This window comes from Lipophrys pholis, assembly GCF_963383615.2.
Source record: "Lipophrys pholis genome assembly, chromosome: 16".
Classification (NCBI taxonomy): domain Eukaryota; kingdom Metazoa; phylum Chordata; class Actinopteri; order Blenniiformes; family Blenniidae; genus Lipophrys; species Lipophrys pholis.
In genome coordinates this window covers 15,747,019-15,768,886 of record NC_137634.1, presented here as the reverse complement: position 1 = coordinate 15,768,886, position 21,868 = coordinate 15,747,019, and the positions used below count along the sequence as shown (strand labels likewise).

Here is a 21,868-nt window from a genome sequence, read left to right as displayed (position 1 = left end):
GCTCAAATACAGTACCATAAGTGTATTTAAATTAGCTGCAATAGAATAAACTGTAATCCCTACTCATGTTTTGGAGAGTGTCTGAGACTAATTCTGAAACTAAAAGTAGAGGTGCAGCATTGGAATCATAAACTGGCTGAATATTAATTAACAATAATATAACAAGCTTAACTTATGGTGCCTAGAGTTGGAAATAATGTCCCATGTGTCTGAATATTATGACAATAAAGAATTAGCAGCCCATTCAGCAATCATCCGTGTATCCCTGTCCTTAGTAACTGCAAAATGATTACTGCAAAGACACATACAGGTAGTAATCACCAGCTCTCCATCGATGTGTTTCATAACAAATATGTTCCATTTTTACATTTTGTGAATTTAAGAAAATGTACATAAGGAGACCAAGCTGTTCTGCAAGTCCTGGCGTCAGTGGCATCTGTTTGGATGAGAAAAGCAAAGCTTGGATTAGGTTTGATGCATTTATTTGCAGCATATTCAAGAGTTACTTTGCATACTAAACTGAATCAATCGATATGAGGATATTATGAAGAACTAAGCTGTCTTATGAAAGGTAAATTCACCGTTCAAAATAAATAAAAATACAGATAAGGTAACGGATGAAACCAGCAGAGTTTTGTGTTTCATGTCAAAGTTTAGGGTGTAAATAAACAATGTTGTGGTTATTGACTGGAGTTTAAATCAGTAATTCTAAGCATGTCTTCGCTGACATATGACATGTGTTAAAGAAATTTTTATTGACAGCCTGAGAAAGCTCTTAGATATAAATGTAATATTTATAGTTAAAGATTTCACTTTTAATGGATTAAAGTAAGAGGCAAAAATATAGCATGATGAAAGTGTTGTTTTCATAGTTTCAGCTCAGCAGATGACAAAGGCTCAAAATTAGTCATAACATTATTATTTTTTATTTTAAAAGATTTAATTACAGCATGCGTTATTATATCTTCTGGCAGTACAAACAGATAAACAGGCTTCTACAAATAATGGAATAGGGAAATCTATTCCCAAAGCCAAAATACAACCACAACTATATTTATTCATAGATGCCAGTGAAAAAAGACTAACTGAAAATGCTTGAAGCCGAGCTCACACTTGCTTTTTTTGTTACAGTGGGAAGTCGAAGGACAAAATAAATTGAAACACCTAAAAGAAAAACTATTTTCGTTCTAAAGGAATAGCCTGAAGGTTATATATTTATTTAGAATAATCTGAATATCTTCAAAACAACGTGGTGCTGAATACACATATTGATTTTGAAGTGTTGGCGTTGTGTGACTATAAATAGATGTCTGTAATACGTGTCAGTAAATGTGCTCCTGCCAATTAAATGGTATCACAGTGATTATTTATAGTATTAACAAACACCCAATAACTGTATTGGATTAACTATCATTCATACTTCATTCATAATAAATACCTCCCTTTACTTCTTATTCCTCTATATTCCAATCACAATAATACCAATGCGAATCAAACTCCATCTTCGATTTTTTGATTAGATTTGAGCTCTACTTTAATAAAACTCATTAAAATCAGTAGAGTTCATCTATGTGAATGGGCGTGAAAGTGCACCAATTTTGCACCGGAACAACCTTGAGTATTGTCCTCACACCACAATGGAAGAATACCCCACATTTTACTATAGAACACATTACGTAAGGTGTCTACAAGCTTGACGCACACGGAATGAAAAATTGTCAATATAAACATTGTTTACTGTAGATATGGACTCTTGTAGGATTTGCCCACAGGCAAAGAAAAGAAATACAGTTTTGACATGATAGTCAGCAGAGATTTGTTATAGGTAGGGTTCATTTTTTACAAGTATGGTGGTTTTGATAGTCACTGGAAACACTGATCATAATGTTCCCTTCTTAAAACCTTGTCATAAATGTCTTGTGCCACACAAGCATGTACATAAAACATCAGCCCTTTCACTCCCTCCTTTAAGCAGTTATTAATCTGGCGTTTTTCACTCCCCTGCTTATTTGTTTCTTTGTATTTTAAGCAAATTGAAGCGTTAATGGAATATGGAATGTGTGACAAACAGGCTTATTTGCTCCATGAAGGCTTCGTCATGCACACTCAGTTTTTTGTGTGCACACTTACCTTCACAAATACAACATGGAGGTAATCGTGGACTGACCCCCCCCCCAACCAAAAAAGAAATAAAAATGAAAACACTACAGTCATCATTGTGGTGACTCATAACAGTCGCTCTCATCCCTCTCTCTCATTTGTCTTCCCCCCCCCCCCCCCCTCTCCCAGTCTATCCTCCCCAGTGGGTTAATTATGGTGTGTGTTGAGGGCACGGGCTGGTTTGTTTTCCATCGTCTCCGGGGACCGTCTAATGTGACAGAGACATGCCACTCGTACTCTAATGGGCCGGCGAAGCTTTAGCTATGCCTGTGGCGTTAGCTGCACTCCAGCTTCTCTCTCTAATGATGAAAACTGGCTTTGTCTGGTCTTCTGGTTAGCCGGGATATTCTCTCCCTGGAGGACGCGTCAGCTTGGTTAATATCGGCTTGAGAGGGGTAGAGAGGATTGCTAAGCTTTAACTAAAAGTCTTCCAAAATTAGGGAGTGTATAACAAGTGGAGTTTGCTTTAGCAGCATGAGCAATCTCTGCGTGTCCCTACAAATGCCTGGAGCAATTCTATATATTTTTTTTATGCTGCCTTCTGTTTTAAGAATGCATACTTTTCCCCCCCAACTGTCTCCATTAGCCTGTTGTTGCTTTGATTAATACCAAGGAGTGGGCTTATCCTGTAGTGCATTTGCCTGTGGTTTATCTGTGTGATCACAGAGCTTTTTCTCCTCCAAAACTTTATAACTTTCTTTCATATATTATCCATGCACTGTGCTGCGTGAAGATGAAGGTAGCAGCCTGCTGTTTGCCCGCACGCAAACAACAGCAGCTTGGCACAGGTGGTGATTACTTTCTTGTTTCCTATACTGAAAAGGACGCCATTTATCAGTAGATCTTTTACTCTCCCACACTTTGCGTCGAGGTCATTCCTTCAAAATGATGATGAACTGTTTCTGCGCTTGTAGTAATCTTTTTGTCTTGAAACACAAGGTCAAGTGTGACCACGCACATTCTTTTGTATTTGTGAGAGTTTCGACTCAGGTGGTTCATCTCTTGACTAATGCATGGCACACAGAGCAAAAATGCATCATACAAGGTTGGTCTTGCCTTGAACTCTGGCTTGGTGTTGATCTTTTCTTCCTCTACTCTGGGAATAATAAACAATACAATTTGACAATAGCAAGAAAAGAAGTTTCTCAGCATCCAACTTTAACACTTCTGTGAAAGTATATGTTTTAAACTGACTGTGTGATTTTACACCAGGAGGTGAACTTGACCTGCTCAGGTGAAATTTGCCTTAGATTTAAGCAATGGAGGCGCTAGAGAGTGAGGGTGGGGTGAAATGTAAGAACTGTGAGAAGGGTGCAGTATTCAGTATGTGCGGAGGGAGGATCAAATAATCAGAACGCTGTGTGTGTGTGTGTGTGTGTGTGTGTGTGTGTGTGTGTGTGTGTGTGTGTGTGTGTGTGTGTGTGTGTGTGTGTGTGTGTGTGTGTGTGTGTGTGTGTGTGTGTGTGTGTGTGTGTGTGTGTAGACTAGGTAAGCAGTGAACCCCAATCTCCTGCTATGAGTCCTCGTCTCCCCCCTGGGGAGTGGCAGATTGTGGGCCGCGATAGAAACGTGAAATGATGGAGAGGGATTATGATTGAGGGTAGACAGAACGATTTATCGGGGGTTATCGTTAAAGAAGAGAAATGTTTGACCCCCTGCTGTTTGCGAGATTGTCTTATGGTGATGACTTCATCCCCAGGAGTCGTCTCAGGTGTTGATCTCTTTTTACGCTTGGCGTCACAATCATATATCTATATAGATCTACTGATATTTCACGGTTGCAATCACCATTTTAATTGGAGTTTTTGTTGCAGAAGTGTTTTTATTCAATTCCCATCATTCGCTCATGTATTCTCTCAGAGTGTGGCGGTCAAAGAAAGCAATGCAAGAACAAGAAGAACATGCTGCAACTTAGTCCACTCCGTTAGTGTTTTTATTGGTCCCAGTGCGTCTGAGGAAAATAGCTTCTACATTTATTGTTTCTATAATGGCAGTAAGTTCTTTGCTTTGATAGATGATGCTTTCACTGGCTGCGAGTCTCGCTCTCAATCACACGCTACTGTCAGGGATGGAGAAAAGTGGGGGGGAAAGTGAGGGAGAGGAAAACAAAATGAGAGATGGTTTGACCCTTGTGCGTATAGAGGAGTCATTGTGTGAAACTCCCAGCTGATTCCCTCTGTTGAATAAACTCAGAGGCCTACATGGGGAATTGTCTACGACCCATGAGGAGGTGAGAAAAACTTCCGGAGGGGTCTCTTTGAAGAGCACCTCTAGTTGCGTCAAGCTGAAAACTGTGATGGAGAGTTATTTTTGAATATGAATAAGCACACCGCAGGACCACCACTTCAATACGTTAAAAAAATGTTAGCTGCAGCTTACTAATGCAGAGCCAGAACAAAAACCTGCATCAGTCCTCCACGGCATAATGGACTGTGGATTTTTTTTGTAGATTGTTATCCAAATTATTACCCTTTCTTCTTGACACCTTTCACTCGTTTTGTTTCCCTCCCAAACAGAGTCGACGGTATTCTTCCCTGAACAGATTCTCTCAGTGGAAGAAGACGTTGGAGAGCTTTTCATCCCGGTGCACCGCAGTGGAGACATCAGTGAGGAGCTCATGGTGATCTGCTACACACAGCAGGGTATGGACCAGCCATTTTCACCTCATTTACCCTCAGTGTTCTCTGCCTGCCTCCAACATTGTTGGACACACTGCTTGAATCAGTTTTGATGAAGGCTATAACTTGGGGTCCAAATAATATGTTTTATTACATTTGCTGTATGCAGATGCTTCTAAAATATCATGAGCATAAACCTGCTATCATGGAAACATTTAGACAATCTTAGACAATGTGGATGCAAATGGAAATGCCTTTGAAAGCATTTCTCCTCGATTATAAATTGGATAATTGTGACTGAAAGCGTAAACACCACAATCCCGTGCAAAGTACACATTAACACAATCATGGTGATGACAGCTCACCTGACATTTGTCCAAAATACACTTGAGGACACCCGCCACGAGGGGGGAAGCCACGGAAAAGCAGTGCCAAAAGGGCTGTCGGTTCATTGAGTGCTGGATCAAAGCAGACTCGGGTGAAGTTGACAGTTGACTGAAAGGCCGAAGAGTGATAGAGAAAGGTGCACAGCGGTTGAAGAACGTGTGCTCCCATCTCCAGTTTGCTGTGGCTGGATTTACCTGAGATAGACTCAGGAAATGGGTCATTCCTGGTGTCAAGCCCCTCCTGAAGCAGAGACACCGTCAGAAGTGGCTACTTTCTAGTATAGTAGAAGACAAAACCTTTAAAGCCAGCTCTCGTATTCCTTTTTTTTTTTTCGCTTTTCTTTTTTAATGCAATGTTAATATATAAATGTGTAGGTGGAGTGTTAGGCTGTTTTGACAGTAACAGCAAAAATCTGTTCTAAAGCAGTGAACTTACCGGAAGAAAAACTGTTTTCAAACAGATTTGCATTTTCACAGGTTGCATATAGCACCATAAGCTCAGAAGTATCACACTTAATGGTTCATCAAGTTTGTTTTCTGAAGCAGTTTGTTTGAATTCCCCCAACATCCCCCAACCACAGCTTCTTATTTTGTGTCAATCTGAACCTCCCATCAATTACTCTCTGTCACCGGTGATGTGTGAAGAGTTGTTGACACGTTATGACAAAAAAAACTTGCAGAGCTGGAGCATCTTGGCTCTTCTCCAGCATCTCAACTGTTTAACAGCCAATAGGTCTATAAAGGTGCGTTTTCAAAAAAAAAAAAAAAAAACTCAAGGTAGTGAAACCACATGTGTCAGGATGACACAACTAAAGGGACAGGTTTTACCTCTTTAAAGCTTTTACAGTTTTCCAATGGACCTGATTGGTTTGGCTGCCTTTTAATTTCATTAACTTAGACAAGAATTAATAGGCAAAAAATAAAGTAAATCAATTTATGATCATTAATAGCATTTTTTTTACCTTTATTTTTTTCTTAAGTTTCTTTAATGTACTTTTTACTGGAAATCCGAGACAAACACAAGATTGCGCATCCACTTATTAATTTAACGGGGTTTAATTTCCTTTTTTTGAAAAAAGAGAGAGAACAAAATGTTGAAACAAAATCAAAGCAAATGAAAAAAAACTGCATAATGTATGGACACATAAGGAGCGAACATATTTTAATTATCATATAAAGTACACACATATTCACATATATTACACCAATTTTCCAATGTGATACAAACAAATCTTGGAAAGGATAAAGTCGACATATGTTTTCCATCCTATACATGTTCTCTTTAATGTCCATCCTCATATTTATCCTCAACCATTTTCTGTAATGGCTCTTTTCCCTCTCCTTTATGCTACTTATTACAATAGATTTGGCAAAAAATTGATATTCACTTATCCTATTTAAAATGTTTCTCCAGACTAGAGTTGCAGAGTTTATCCCATCTGACATTGGGTGAAAGACATTGCATGTCCTGCATAATTTACCACAAACACTGAATAAAAGATCCTGTCAGCCAGCGGCTTCAAACCAGGAGCACTCTCGTTGTGGGACAGTAGTGTTAACCACTTCACAAAGGTGTGACACTTATAATCATATTTGCAATCCTTTATAGGAAGATATCGGATCATTTTAGTGGTTCGCACACTAACGTCACAGTGAGAATACCCCTGGGTCAACCTTCATGTGTGCAGTTTGCATGTGCTCCCTGTGCAACTCTGAACTCCTCCAACATTCTAAAAATATTGTTTTGAAATGTGAATGTGAGTGTGTGGTTGTCGATCTCTCTTGGAAAAATGCTGTAAATCCATGATGAATGGATACTGTTGAAAGTCTTGATTATAGTTTTGTGAGGCTATTTACAAATGCAATGTTTGTCTGGTGTCATTTATGGTCAATAGTGTCAATTATCTTAATCTGTCCATCTACTTTTCCAACCCATGTGAAGGTTCTGCCAGCGGGACAGTTCCCACCACTGTGCTGTCTTACTCGGACTACATCTCCCGCCCGGAGGAGCATGGGAGTCTCCTTCACTTCGACAAGGGTGAGCGGGAGAAGCAGTGTCACGTGGTGGTCATCGACGACTCCCTGTACGAAGGAGAAGAGAGCTTCAACGTCAGCCTGTCACTGCCTGTCGGGGGCCGGCTGGGAAAGCATTACTCGACTACCAAGATCAATATCTTAGAAGACATGGATGATGGTAAGTCATTCACACATAAAGCTGATATATGTGTCTTTTGCCTACTCTCGCATTGTGATGACTCGAGTGATCTTTTGGAGTGAACTTTAAATTTGAATTGTTGTCAAACGTGATGAATCTAAAACCTCATTTAAAATAGAGTTAGAGAACCTATGTAAAGGTTTTGGTGTCAGTTGCCAGGCTAGTGTATTTCTTCTTTGCTTTAAAGTTGAAGACTATATGCTTATTTACATGCACATTTAAACCGGCGGCGTGGGTTTGAGTTCACAGTGACAGAAGTTGTACTGCAGCGCTCTGAATTGTTTTCAGAGCCTTTGCATCAGACAATTTCTCCTAATTAAACTTGTTTACCAACTTTCTGAGTGTCGAAGCATGCAGCAGAGATCTGGAAACACCCCGACACAGACCTCCGCTGGCGGCAGACAGATGGAGCACGCTCCTGTCTCGTCGTTTTACCGACAGTTTTTAATTACAGTCGAGAGTCACACGGGAGTCCGGTGGGACAAAATTATCACACATGTCCCTTGTCTGCTTTCATCCAGTTACCGCATCATATGGACAAATAGATTACATATTCTGAGAGGCAGAAAACTGAGTTGGAAATTTATCTGGGGACTGTCAGGTCTGTTGGGAAATACCTATTCCAATCTACAACCCCCCCCCCCCCCCCCCCCCCCCCCCCCCCTTGTCTTACCCTTCAGTATTGATTTACTCTACGGACATATTGATGTCTACGCTTGTAGTTTCTTGCTAAATGTCAGACTATGGATTATTCCAGTAAAAATTATACCTTTTAATCTGTTTTTTTTAGAGACGGAGGAGCGCTGCTGAATTTGAGATGGATCTCACTGAAATAGATGGAAAATTTGACTCTGTATGGTCGTGGTTATAAGGAGAGTTTTCACGCAGTCTTGTCGTGTCTTGTGGCATCTCAAAAGATAAATATAAGAGAGGTGCACAATGACAGTCTATATTTTTTTGGGTGAGTTCTCGGAAAAATGCACCAACAAATAAGAGAGACAGTTCAGCCGACCTACACGTCGTCCAGCTGAGTCCAAGTGATTGTTTTTCCCTGACGAAAAACAATAAAAATGGCATTTTTCATTTTAGTGTTGTAGAAATAGAAGGTATTGTTCATCATCTTCTGAGAATAGATTCCCAAACAAATGGTTATATTTTTTGTCATAAAACAACTATAAAAAGACGAACAGAGGCATTTGTTCGAGTTAACTTTGTGACGGTTTGACGATACAGAATTCTCACAAAGGTGAAAATAATAAAAGCACTTCATGCAGACAATACTGGATCATGTAATATTAAAGCCAACTATAAAAGATCTTGCTTTTGCTCAAGTTTGAAGGCTGAAAACACATTGCCTGCTGCACATAGGCCAGGTCAAGATTAAAGTTTAGCAGAAGTTAGCATTATTTCACAGATTTTTTTGTTCCTTTCAGTAGAATCTCCAGTCTTCCTCGATGTTGCTGGAAGTTTCATTTCATCATGAAACCAGTGAGTCTTTTTGTGATAAGGACAATAGTGACGCAGCCCGTAGAATGTGTTTCCAACCTGCAGATTAAGACAAATAAAACAATGGCAATTCACAATGGAGGGCTCATTTATGGATACGAAAAACTGTGCCAAATTGAATGTGTGTATGTGTGTGGGGGGGCATCTGCGGGCTAGTTAACAAGAAACACGACACAATATCTCATTGTTAGTAAATTGTCAGAAGACTTCAGTCTTGGTGCTCCGAGTCTTGGAGTTCAAAGGAATGGAAATGTGCTTGCGAAAGCCCAACTCCAGAGATGATGTGTCATTCCTAGCCTCCCGCAGGATAATGCACCATCTGACGGTCTAATGCTCTAATACCTGCACCCAGGCAGACAAGCGGCAGCCTCCTTCTCTTTAGCGCAACCTTAAATCGCCAAGGAAAAAAAAAAAGAGACAAGAGGTGCGATGGCGTGTGTTTTTACTTGTGTGCGTGGTTCCCAGCATCTGAATGGGTGTTTTTGTGACAACATCAAGTCAACATCGGACCCAAAAATTCTGCATCAAAGGTAAGTGGAGAGAAAACCACTTGCAGAACTGTGAGGTGTGACAGTTAGTGCCCTTCACAAGCCGCATTTTCCGTTCCCCCAGGTCAAAGGAAAGTTCAGTCCGGTGCTCTCATTCCATCTATTTCTCCACTACCTCCACACTCTCCTCTCTTTCTGTCTCTCTCTCTTTCTTGCACACTTTCTCTCTCTCTCTCTCTCTCAGCCGCAAAAGAAGGGCCCAGGGATGTCTGCTCGATTTAGTACTTTATCAGATTAAACTCTACAGTACCTGTCTCCCTGAGTGTTGTGCTCTGCATGGCTGCACACTTTGACTTAAAGTGAGTGTTGTCATCTCCTTGTACTCTGCCAAGGAGAGAGGACACTCAGACTTTTCGCTTGGGTGCATATGGCTACAGCTGAGTTTGTAGAATTTTAGATTAGCTCAGAGTATTTCTTGGAAACTCAGTCCTTGATTTCAATATGAGGGGTAGCCTTACCGTTGGTCACACCGAGGCAGCAGTTTTGCCAGCTAGTTTATATGACCTCACTTGAAGGGGGAAAAGTGCAGTTATTTTCCACTTGAGGAGGTGGATTGCTGTGCACTTAGAACAGGAGGGATTTAAATTCAAACCCATTTCTTTTAAATTATTCTAACAATTTGCTACTACAAAAGCATGACATTTTCCTGCACAAATCCCATGTAGGCAGTAAATCGTGACGAGCCCCTTCTCTCCCTTTTTTGTGTATTTTTTTTTTTTTCTCTTAATGTTGCTTTCGGGGTTGTGTGGCGGTGTGGTGGCCGTCCCGTTTCAGCTTTGAACTTGATGAGTTTGCATGTTCTCCCGGCACATGCAGTGTTTTCTCAGCGTGCTCTGGCTTCCTTCGAGTTTCCAAAAACGTGCAGATGAGGCTAATTGGTGACTTCAAATTGACTGTTGGTGTGAATTTGAGATCATGTGGTTTTCTGTCTCTTTGTCCTGTGATGGATTTACCCACAGTGTACCTTACCTTGCCTTTCTAACTAAATCTGAAAACATGTTTAATATGTGTGGATGTGAGTGTGTGTGATCATCTGACTCTGTGTGTTTTGGATTCACTCTGGAGTTGGACAAGGCGATATGAATAGATGTAGGTTTCTGTAAATCTTGTAAATTTGAACGTCAGCAAGTGTGTTTAGTAAATCTAAACAGAAGACTTTTGAACTCAATGACTGTATGCGCATTTTCAGAATGAAGCTGTATTTATTTCCGTGCTACCTATAATGTTGCTTATGATGTTTCTTTTTATGTTTTCAGCATTTTTGAAGGCCTAAAGTATTAAAAAAACATTCCATATAGAAAAGTAAAGAGAGTCTCTCAAGTTAAACATGCATCTAAACAGCATTTTAGGAGATCCCATCCGCAATTTAATTCATTTTAATCCCAAACACTGATGTTAATGTTTACACCGTTACATAAAGGAAATCCCCTCTGGTCCCAAATTGATATTTACAGGCAGATTTTTTTAAGATCTTTTCACCCAACGTTCTTCCGAAAGGATGGGGAAGTTTTTCAGAGGACAGCTGGGAACGCTCTATAAACTGTATTTAAAGGTGCAGTGACACACAAACGACTAGACGCCCACACAGTAGTAATTATCACAATTTGCCTTTACACCTTCCACAAGCTTTCACGCACATTTCAGGGTGCTATAACTCAAGCGGGGCTCCATCGGGAAGAGAGGATGTCCTTCTCATTCATCAGTCATCACTCAACTCCCTCTTGTGGTGTTAAGTTGTGTGCAGTCAAGGCATGTGTGAATGCATCCATGTATATTTAATTATGAGCAGAGGTGTAAGCTGGAGAGATAAGCCAGTGTTTGCAGATATGTGACATGTTTCCACTGTTATTTGGGCATGTGGTTACATAAATGTTATCATAAAGCTCACAACAGCCCCCCCACCCCCACTCTTTGTTTTATGAGTGGATTTTGGTCAGATGTTTTCACCCACATATTTTTCTCCCACCCACACAATCATTTTTTAATCTACTGTGCCATTGTGCAAATCTAGAAATTATATTTGCATTACGAACCAGTGCCACGTCTGTTAGTTGAAGGCAGGAATGTAGGAGGAAAAGGTAAACAAGAAAGACAGATGCATTGAGGAAAGAAGATTTGAGATAGAGAGGAAGGCCTTGATGTGTGATACTCGCTGGATATTGTTGCCCTGAGCTGTCATTTATCCTGTCAAGTAGAGAGCCAGCATGTAACTGCAGTAATATTTCTTGATCCCTTTCTCACGTACACTATGCGCAGCTTTTGTTACCTGGCCCAGTTAAAGCATAAAAATAAATAATGAAAGCTCATATATTAATAAAGTAAGTAAGCATCTCTGGACTGTTAAGAGTTTGATCATGACACAAAAAAGGTTGTATGCATGCTATTTTTGGATTATGTGCCAGGAAATACAAGCCAAGTGAGAACGAGTGGCATCTTAAAACAGAGACGGAAGAACTTTTATTCTGTCAGGTTTTTATCCGGGGCTCGGCAGAGGGGGAGGGGGGGGGGCTTGCGAGAGATGAAGCTGTCAAATACACACTGGACTGCCTCCACTTTGCTGCCTCAGGAAACAATGCCAGTTCAAACAAGCCTTTGAGCAGTCTGGGGGGCCGCTTTCTCTCTGTCTCCACATCGTTCCACTCAACAGTCAGAGAAAAAGACACAAACATACACACGGGCAATGTTTTCAGTGCTAACCGCATCCTTATTTGTTGAAAGTACTTCATTCTTGTGACAGAGGAAGCGGTGACAATTAACAAGGAGGCCGGATGAGAGGCCAGGGAAGGTTGAAAGGTTACGCTTCCCTGAAGTTTAACTTCAGACTAATGGGCTGTCGCTTTTTGACCTTTGTGTCTGGCTACCGGCTTTACAAATGCATCATGCCAGGCTTCCGGTGGCTGCTGACAGGTCCAGGCTACCAGAGGTGGAGGAAAGATTAGTAAGATAAACAGTAAACAAAAAGTAAAGTAACTAAGTGGCACATACAAATGGTGCCTCTAAGGAGGGTCACATTGTTGAAAGCCATTAAAGAGAATTAATGAGCCACAAGCGTCAATCTCCACTGAGATGTTTTTCAAGCCACTTGAGATCCAAACAGAATAAAGAAAAGGTCAAATTTGCATTGATCTGAAAAGCTGTAATAGAGTTTGTTATGTCAGAAAGTTTTAAAAATGAATTGCAAGGTGCCTGCAATAGTTAAAACATCCATCGGCATAGATCACAAAATGAAACAGCAGGGATACCATGCCCTTCCAGTTCATAATCTTGTTTTCGGATTCACAGCTCCAGTGTTTTACTTCGGAGAGGTGGAGTATCATGTGGATGAGAGTGATGGTTATGTGGAGATCCGAGTGTGGAGGACAGGAACCGATCTATCGAGGACTGGGACTGTCACGGTTCGCTCTCGAAAGGCAGACCCCGTCTCTGCAGAAGGTGAGCTCGCAGTCACTCAAAAATGTGCCTGAGCCAGTAGTTGCATTGCTTCTCAGTGTCACATCACTTGTATTAATCCTTCACTCTGCACTCTCTCCTTCCTCCAGCTGGTATTGACTATGTGGGCATCAGTCATAACTTGGACTTTGCCCCAGGCGTAAGCATGCAGACGTTCAGAGTCACTATTCTGGATGACTTGGGACAGCCAGAGCTGGAGGGGGTTGAGAGCTTTGAGCTGGTCTTGCGGATGCCAATAAATGGCATCCTGGGAGAACCTGCAAAGGCCACAGTCTTCATCAATGACTCTGTATCAGACTGTAAGTAATTAGATTTTTCTTTGCAAATTATTTTTTTACACTTGTACATGACACTCTGATCATAAATCCAATTCAGTATGATAATCTTAGTTATAATCCAATTCTCTGATGCCAGCAGAACCTTGAACAATAATGAGTATTTTTGTGCACCCTCTAACTCTGCTAATCTTTGACTGGATGCAAATTTTAATTTGCCAAATTATTGCCGTGTGATATTCCTGTCAGCCTCACCTGTACTATTTTCTTTTGTGCGACCACATGTAGTTCACAGAGCTGCCATTTATAATACTGCCATGTTGATTTACAACATCTCCATTTGAATGGTATCTTATTTTCCATTAAATGTTTTAAATAATCAACTTTATTGTTCTTAATGAATAGAGTGGCTTCTCGAGTACTTAAAAACCACATTAACTTCTTAAAAACTACTTTTATGCCCGAGAAATGTGTTTTTCAAGCTTGTCACAACATCTTATTTAAGCTTCAGTTTGAATGCTTCACAAAATGCAAGCTAACAATTAATTTGTCATTTTTATTTTGCGACGTATTCATGATTTCACAGTATCCTTCATTAGCAGTGTTCCCCTCAGAGAAAGGTTTTTCGATGACAGCGCTACTATTTGATCTGCTTTGAATATCGGTGCGGGAGACATTCTATTTCTTTTGACGAACAGTGCCGAAAGTCCAGTTCCGCGAGCCGGCGTACTCCGGAGAAGAAGGCGATGGTCAGATCACTGCCACGGTTTACCGCAGCGGCGACATCAGACACCAATCTTCTGTCCGCTGCTACACCCGTCAGGGCTCCGCGCAGGTCGCCTCCGACTTTGATGAGCGTCCCAACACAGATGCATCTATCATCAGTTTCCTTTCAGGTACTTTAGTAATTACACATAACACATTTCTCTCTCGCGCGCTCTTTTTAATTGCATCCTGTGCCATGATAGCTGCCACCTTTTCCAATTAAATAAACCTTTCCTCGCAGTTTTTTTGATTAATAGCTGTGCTCTCGATACCTGCTGCTTCTTCCATTCTGGGACTATGGAGAACCTGCCAAATAGAGAGAATAGTCACATATGTTGCATGCTGTAAAACGTATTGTAGAAATTCTTCTGTTCTTTCTTCCTCTACAAATTTTTTGACGTGTCCTGTCAACCGTCATGCTGTGTGCTGCAGGTGAGGCGGAGAAGCCATGTACCCTGTCACTGGTTGATGACACACTGTACGAGGAAGGAGAGGAGCTTCGGCTGGTTTTAGGGAACCCGAGGAGCAACTCACAGTTTGGTGCATCAGTAGGAGCTCTGAACGAGACTCTGGTGAAAATCAAGGACACGGCTGACAGTAAGTGAAATAAGGACAGGGGAGACAGAGGCAGCGATAAAAGTTGCTGAAATGAAAAGTGGATCATTCGTTCAATAAAGTTATGGTGCTACAGCGGAACTAATTTCTACAAATGTCACCAACACGTCTTATGATTAAAGGATCTATGTCCATAAGTCACTGTTGTATTTGCAGTTTATTATTGTATTTTCCTCTCCTTAGAGCCCATCATTCGGTTTTTGGAACCCAAGTTCAGTGTCAGTGAACCCAAAGAAACTGGCAGTGTGGCAACGGTGAGGATCCCCGTGGCTCGGGTGGGTGACACTTCAAAAGTGTCAGTCGTTCGCGTTCACACAAAAGACGGGTCCGCTGTGTCGGGAGAGGACTATTACCCCGTGTCTCAAGGTAAAGCTTGAATCCTGGATGAGCAAGTAGTATAGACTTCATACAATACACTCTCTTAGCTCTTGTTCTCAAATACTCTATTTATTTCTATTAGGCATTTGCATCAGGTAATGAAAGAAGTTTTGACAAGTGTGAAACAAACCTCCCTATAGAAGCTGTGTGGATGTAATGAAAGTGTGTGTAGGGGTTTATTTGGCTACGGGTCATTAATTTCTAATTTCATCCCAAATGGGAAAAGGTAACGTTTGCAATAGTCCAGTGGAGGGTCATGTAATTTTTAATAGATTTTCAGTATACTTCATCCTTTGTCAGCAAGGAGTAATCCTTCCTTCGATCCATTGAGCTTTTAGAGCAGTGAACCTTTCTTATTTTAATCAAAGCTTGAAAAAATTATATGAACACAGTCTATTCAAATCATACTTGTCTACCCACTGTTCAAATTTCCCAGCAGTTTTGAATTATATAGCGGTGAATTTTTTATTTTGCACTATTTTTTTTAACTGCGGTACATTTCCAATGCACAGCTCTATCACTTGCCTTGCAAGGAGATGGACCACCTTTGGCATTATTCAAATAGAAAACTGCGGGGCTTTCGAACTAAGTGATACATTCCTACAAGGCAATAAAATATGAACTGGATTAAACTGTCTGCCTCTTTTATTTTAGGTGAAAATCTTAATTCATCAATTCTATTTTTTACTCTCATGGAAAATCATTGTCAACATAAACTGAACAGCGATTAAAGTGCCGCACCATTAACAGTCTGTTTGCTTTAACTACGGTTACGAGGACGCAATTAAAACTGCTTCCCCGCTGTTTGTGTGTGTGTGTGTGTGTGTGTGTGTGTGTGTGTGTGTGTGTGTGTGTGTGTGTGTGTGTGTGTGTGTGTGTGTGTGTGTGTGTGTGTGTGTGTGTGTGTGTGCGTGCGTGCAGACATTGAGTTCAAACAGGGGGATAAACAACATGTGGTGGAGGTGGAGGTGCTGTTCGACGGAGTCCGAGAAATGAGGGAAGCGTTCACTCTCCACCTGAAGCCCGACGAAAACATGGTCGCCGAAACTCAGGTCAGAGAGCGTCCTCATGCGCGGCCATCGCCATAGAATCACACAAAATCCAAACAGATTTCCATTTGATGGAAAAAGTAAAGAGTTGAAGAACTTTGACGTGACCTGTATTTATCCAGGTCAGTCCCACCGAGAGCAGGGATCTGTTTTTCAAGGATGTCCTGGTCAGACAACAGCGGCACTTTGCTGTCGCTGCAGACAAGCGAGAAATGAAAACATTTTGCAATAAATAATAGATTATCTGAGAATGAAAACAAGGAGCAGAAGAGAAGATGCATAGAGAGGCTGAGAGAAATAAAAGAAAAAGGACATTTACAGGGAGGCGAGGAATAGGCTGGCTCGACAAATACATCCTGTAATCATTACAGCCTTGATTCACAAACATCTGCATGTGAGCAGTCCTCATTAGTGATTCTCTCTGATAACAGGTGACTAAAGTGATCGTGTACATTGAGGAGACGAACAGCATGGCTGACGTCACCTTTCCCTCCCTGCCTCATGTGGTGTCGCTGCTCCATTATGACGACGTCGCCATGACAGCGGAAAACCTCCACCCGCCAGCCGGCTACCCAGTCATATGTGTCACAGTGAGTGAAATCCGAATGACAATTATGGACACAAGTGGTCTGAGCTATACTGAAAAAGTATCCAAATCTCTTGAAACTGAATGGAAATGATTGGTAAAGCCACAAGCCAAGTACACACTCATAGTCACACTAACAGGCAATACATAGTCACCAGTAATGGAATGTGGGTAGAAACCAGAGTAAAACCCATGCAGGCACCGGGAGAACAAACTTTAAACAAATGTAATAATAGATCAAACTTTTTCATCTGCAGTCACAATCTTCACTAAGTCCTTCCAATAGCTGCTGAACAGATCTGCAAATACAGGAAATGTTGGAGCAATTCTTTCTGAAAGAAAAGTGTCAGCTCAGTCATATTCTCAGGATGTGTGTCTGCTGTGTATGCCTCTCTGAGCTCATTCCACAACATCTCTGGATTTAGGTCTTGGCTCGATCCAGGCCTCTTCAAACTGAGGATTTCTTTGGGAGTGTTCTCTTGTAAATTCACTTCCGTGTTTAGGGTCATTGCTGTGCTGCATCAGCCGACTCCTCCAGAGCTTCAGCTGGCAGGCGGCCACCCTGACATTATCCTGTAGGATATCTTGATACATTTGGGAATTCACTCCCCTCCAGATGGTGAGAAAGCCTGGAGGCAGCACAGCAGTCCAAATCAAATTGCTCCCTCCTCCGTACTTCATCTTGATCAGGATGTTTTTATGTTTGTGTGCACTGCTTTATTCTTATTTTTTATATATATTTTGATATTCAAATTGTACAAAATTTAAACAGGTGAAGTCTTTTTGTGAAGTTTATGTCAGCAGATGCTTTTAAATCAACTTAGTTGCCCAACCCTTTGCTCAAATCTTGTTTTATCGATGGGTCTTCGGGTGTGCTATTTTGGAGCCATTCATCTTAAATGTTCTCTTGCTTTTCCGAGCAGCAACGTGGATGTTTGATGTCTGTGGCCACTTAATGCGTCACCATCTTTCTTAATGTGACATTAGGAGAACCTGGAACTTTTATGATCTTTACAGATATTTTTGCCACTTTCCACTGAATGAAATTCATTTGGAACCAAAAAGTTGTATTTATGGTTTTGCAGTACATACAAAAACTGTGTCCTTGGCAACATTTCTAAACTTTTATGATTACAGTTTATAATGTGAAATTTTTTTTGAGATTTGTATCGTTTTGGCTTTTTGTGTCCATTTTAGTTATTTACTCTTTTTTTCGCATTTCTTTATTGGATTTGCAACTATTTTAGCTATTTTGACTCTTTTAGATAATTTGATAATTTGTTTCCTCTTTAACTAAATATAGACATTCAGGTGTTTTAGTAGTTTGTTGATGTTTTTTTTGCTTTTGTTCGAGCTGCTATTTTAACCACTTTAGCTATTTTTTTTTATCTATTTTCCCTTTTTCTGCAGTTTTAGAATGATTAGGTTTTAACAATTTGAATGTGGTAGCTTTTACAATCTTCGTAGTTTCTACCAATTTTAGCCATTTCAGTTGTGAAATGCTGACCTTTTACAGTAGTTTTGATCTTTCAGGGGTGTTTATTTATTTATTTTCAGCTATTTTAGCTGTTAAAACATTTTATACAAAGTATTCTCAATCAAAGCCTGAATTAGCGCCCATCCTGCCCAGCGGGAAAGTAAACGTCACTCTCAACCACGGCACTTACTCTTCTTCATCCAAAGGTAAATTGTCCTCCAGAAGTTGGCTCCGTCCTCAAAAGACACATTAAACAGTTTCGCGGGCCTCGCTCCACATGCTCTCATACACGGGGGGAAACACTTCCACTCTTGAAAACAGGCTCAGTGAGGCACTTAAATGGATTCTCGTCATGTGTTAAGTCATTTGCTCCTCAGGTGACTCCTGCATGAGGCCGAAAAGTGTGTGTTTGTGTGCAGGAGAGCCAGAGTGACCCTGTGTTTATTTCCCTGCGTTGTGGTCAGCTGCACCGGAGGTTCCCTGGGGGGAGAAATGAAGTAATCTTGTCAAAATTGAAGTGTTGAGTGCTGCCGTAGGAGGCTCCGTGTCAACAATTTTAAAAGGAAATCCAAAGGCGTATTTGAAATCCTAGGCCTCCATTCAATATCTCTATTTTTGTAATTGGGAAAAAAGCCATTTTTAAGAAGCCAAATATGAAAACACAACCATACTGAAACATCTGGACTTTCTTGGCACCGACTTGTTTGTATTTTCTACCTCGATCTCCTCCTGTCCTCCGGCATCCACTGTGTCTTTCCCATCTCTCTGCTGTCCCTGCCTGCCCACTCACTCCCACTAAATTCCCTTTCCATCCTCCAGGCCTGCAACACAAAATACCCGGACTACGACAAGACGGGCTCTATCTGTGTCAGCGAGAGCATCAACAACACCTTGACCCGCTACCGCTGGCTCATCAGTGCCCCGGCTGGCCCCGATGGCGTCACCAGTCCCATGAGGGAGGTGGACTTTGACACATTCTTTACGTCTTCCAAGATGATCACGTTGGACTCCGTCTACTTCCAAGCAGGCTCCAGGGTCCAGTGTGCCGCGAGGGCTGTTAATTCAAATGGGGATGAGGGCCTAGAGCTCAGCAGCCCCATTGTCACAGTCAGCCAGGAGGAAGGTGAGGACTCAATGCCGGGAGGACTCAATGCCGGGAGGCATGCGCCTCGATATTTTTACAGTTCCGGCATTACTAGACAGAATTAAACAAGGATTTGGCCCAATGCTGAGACTAAAATAGAGCTTTGTTCTCCAAGTGTCCTGAATGTTCAGGAATCGCTGAACGAACAGAATGCATTATGTATTACACCCACATGAAAAACAATGACAACGTTTCATTATTGACAAAGTCGCATTTGGGTCCCTTTTTTATGTTTGTATTGCTTTCAGCTTTTCAAGACATCTGAATTAAATTGGCAATAACAATAGTGATGATGTATTCATATGCTGAACTGCCAGTAAAAATTTGACAATGCAAAGATGTTTCATAACAGAAAAGCAACAGAACTGCACTTGAAGCGATGCTTCATGGGGTAATGATAACACATTACTTTCTAAGCATTAGTGCCCGAGGCAGAAAAGTATGTACTGTGAGTATCGCAGTAGTCATGATAAGTACATTGGATTATTAATTCTGAACAAGCCTGTCTATTTTGTTTCATAAGATCAGTCTAATACAGCATTCTAACACCAGGCCAATTATACCGTGATCCGATGCTTTTGCAAACTACTGTATGGGTTATGAAAATGGATCAGAGCCTTAACTCATTTCTCAAATTCAAATACTAAATCATTCCTTTGCTGTTGCTACGCTATCACTTATGCAGCCCTCATTCCACCTACACACTCTGAATGCAACAAGTTCAGACTTGCTCTCTCAGGGTGGTCGCAAGATATTCTTGGAAATGTGGAAATCACTCCTTCACTCAAGAGTAGTTCAGAACAGGTTAAGAGAAAACTGTTTATCGTACATATATGTAAAAATAACTGCTTGTGTTTGCTGCCTCTTATGTGCGATTACAGAAGTAATTAGTGGTAGACACGAGTATAGCCAGTTGCTCCGTCTTGTTCCCCCTGATATTTATCTGCCTGTCCGTGTCTTTGGGATTTTGTTTTCTTCTTCTTCTCTGTCATGAAAAGGTATGTGTCAACCACGTAAAATGGGGACGGTTGGCGCTGAGCCCTTCTCTGCCAAGCTCCGCTACACTGGAGCAGACGACCCGAAACACCCCAACCTCATCAAAGTGACTGTCACCATGCCTCACATAGATGGTAGGTAGGAGCTGGAGGCAGGACTCGTGCCGCAGATGAAGTGGAGTGTAATGTAGTGTGTGTAATATTCACGTCTAGGGATCCTCAGGAGCATGACAGCTAGAATATAGATCTTGCCGTGTTGCATCGAACCCTGCTGTAGAAACCCTCCAGCTCCCCCACTACTTAGCATTCCCTTCTTGATTTTTAATCAGTTTCCTTCTGCTTCGTCTCTTCCAGGATTCCTTCTTCCTTCTTTCTCCCTCCACCCCTTTTCTTTTCATGCCTTTTTCCCTCTTCTCTCAACTGTTTCTTTCCACTGCATGTTTTAAACAATCATTTCCCCCAGCGCAAGTATCAAAGATAGTCCGACAAACTCAGAATCATCTCTTTGCCTCTTGCAGGTATGCTTCCAGTGGTCTCCACACGCCATCTCATGAACTTCGAACTGATTCTCAGTCCTGACGGAACCCGGGTGGGAAACCACCGCTGCTCCAACTTGCTGGACTACAATGAGGTCACCACAGGTCACAGCTTCATCACCGCCTTGACACGTAGCCCTGAGAGCATGGGCGACTCTGCGCCGTATCAGTTCAGCGGTCCTCTGCGAGGGAACAACACGTTGCGCTTCTACAGGAACCTCAACCTAGAGGCCTGTCTGTGGGAGTTCACCAGCTACTACCACATGTCTGAGCTGCTCACTGACTGTGGAGGAACCATAGGGACTGATGGACAGGTGTGTGTGTGTGTGTGTTTGTGTGTTTTCTTTGTCTATCTTCGCCCCCCACATATACATTCCGGGTTTCTCTGTACATCTGTTTGCCTTTGAGTGTGTTTGTGTCCACCTGTGTGTGTTTTCCTGTCTGGGCGTGCAGTTTATTTGCAGCACCCTCAATGAGGAGGATGCGCAGACAGAACAGCAGCAAATCTGTTTGCCTGCATTTTATGTCTCATTCACTCCGTGTGTGTGTGTGTGTGTGTGTGTGTGTGTGTGTGTGTGTGTGTGTGTGTGTGTGTGTGTGTGTGTGTGTGTGTGTGTGTGTGTGTGTGTGTGTGTGTGTGTGTGTGGTGTGTGTGTGGGTGTGGGTGTGGGTGTGGGTGTGGGTGTGGGTGTGGGTGTGGGTGTGTGGGTGTGGGTGTGTGTGTGTGTGTTTGTTTGCCACAGTGTCTGATTGACAGCTTTTAGTGTAAAAGTACACACACACACACACACACACACACACACACACACACACACACACACACACACACACACACACACAGTCAAACAAAGAATTGCCGACCTGCCAGTCAGCCCCTAAATGCTCACCACTGCTATCAGTACGGAGCATTAAAGCTCGGGTTCACATGGAATCTGTGAAAATCATGAAAGAAAAACCGCTTTATCTGGAGTCTTGGATATCTACACCAACATCCTGTCAAGGTTATCTAGAAGTGCGCTCCGTTTCTCTTCTCCTTGCTCTCTGGTATGCCACTTGAGCTCACCGGAGAAATCAGACATTGCTGATAGATTCTGGTATTTTGGCCAGCTGTCGCTTACACGCTAACAAACTTCCAGTTGCTGTCGTTGCATCATTGTAGGACGGA

The 21,868-nt window shown here is 41.7% G+C and overlaps 1 protein-coding gene across 1 annotated transcript in view; it reads left to right on the top strand.

Annotated features, from left to right (window-relative positions):
* The window catches only part of frem2a (FRAS1 related extracellular matrix 2a), a gene marked incomplete at its 3' end in the record, with an annotated part of 57,113 nt that overhangs the window by 30,382 nt on the left and 4,863 nt on the right, over positions 1 to 21,868 (top strand). The window contains exons 5-16 of the mRNA XM_080482862.1: positions 4,677 to 4,802; positions 7,107 to 7,358; positions 12,716 to 12,865; positions 12,973 to 13,182; positions 13,857 to 14,054; positions 14,356 to 14,520; positions 14,722 to 14,904; positions 15,838 to 15,968; positions 16,397 to 16,555; positions 18,848 to 19,151; positions 20,171 to 20,302; positions 20,686 to 21,017. Of these exons, the coding sequence (XP_080338988.1) occupies positions 4,677 to 4,802; positions 7,107 to 7,358; positions 12,716 to 12,865; positions 12,973 to 13,182; positions 13,857 to 14,054; positions 14,356 to 14,520; positions 14,722 to 14,904; positions 15,838 to 15,968; positions 16,397 to 16,555; positions 18,848 to 19,151; positions 20,171 to 20,302; positions 20,686 to 21,017 (2,342 nt within the window). The remainder of the gene's footprint in view (positions 1 to 4,676; positions 4,803 to 7,106; positions 7,359 to 12,715; positions 12,866 to 12,972; positions 13,183 to 13,856; positions 14,055 to 14,355; positions 14,521 to 14,721; positions 14,905 to 15,837; positions 15,969 to 16,396; positions 16,556 to 18,847; positions 19,152 to 20,170; positions 20,303 to 20,685; positions 21,018 to 21,868) is intronic.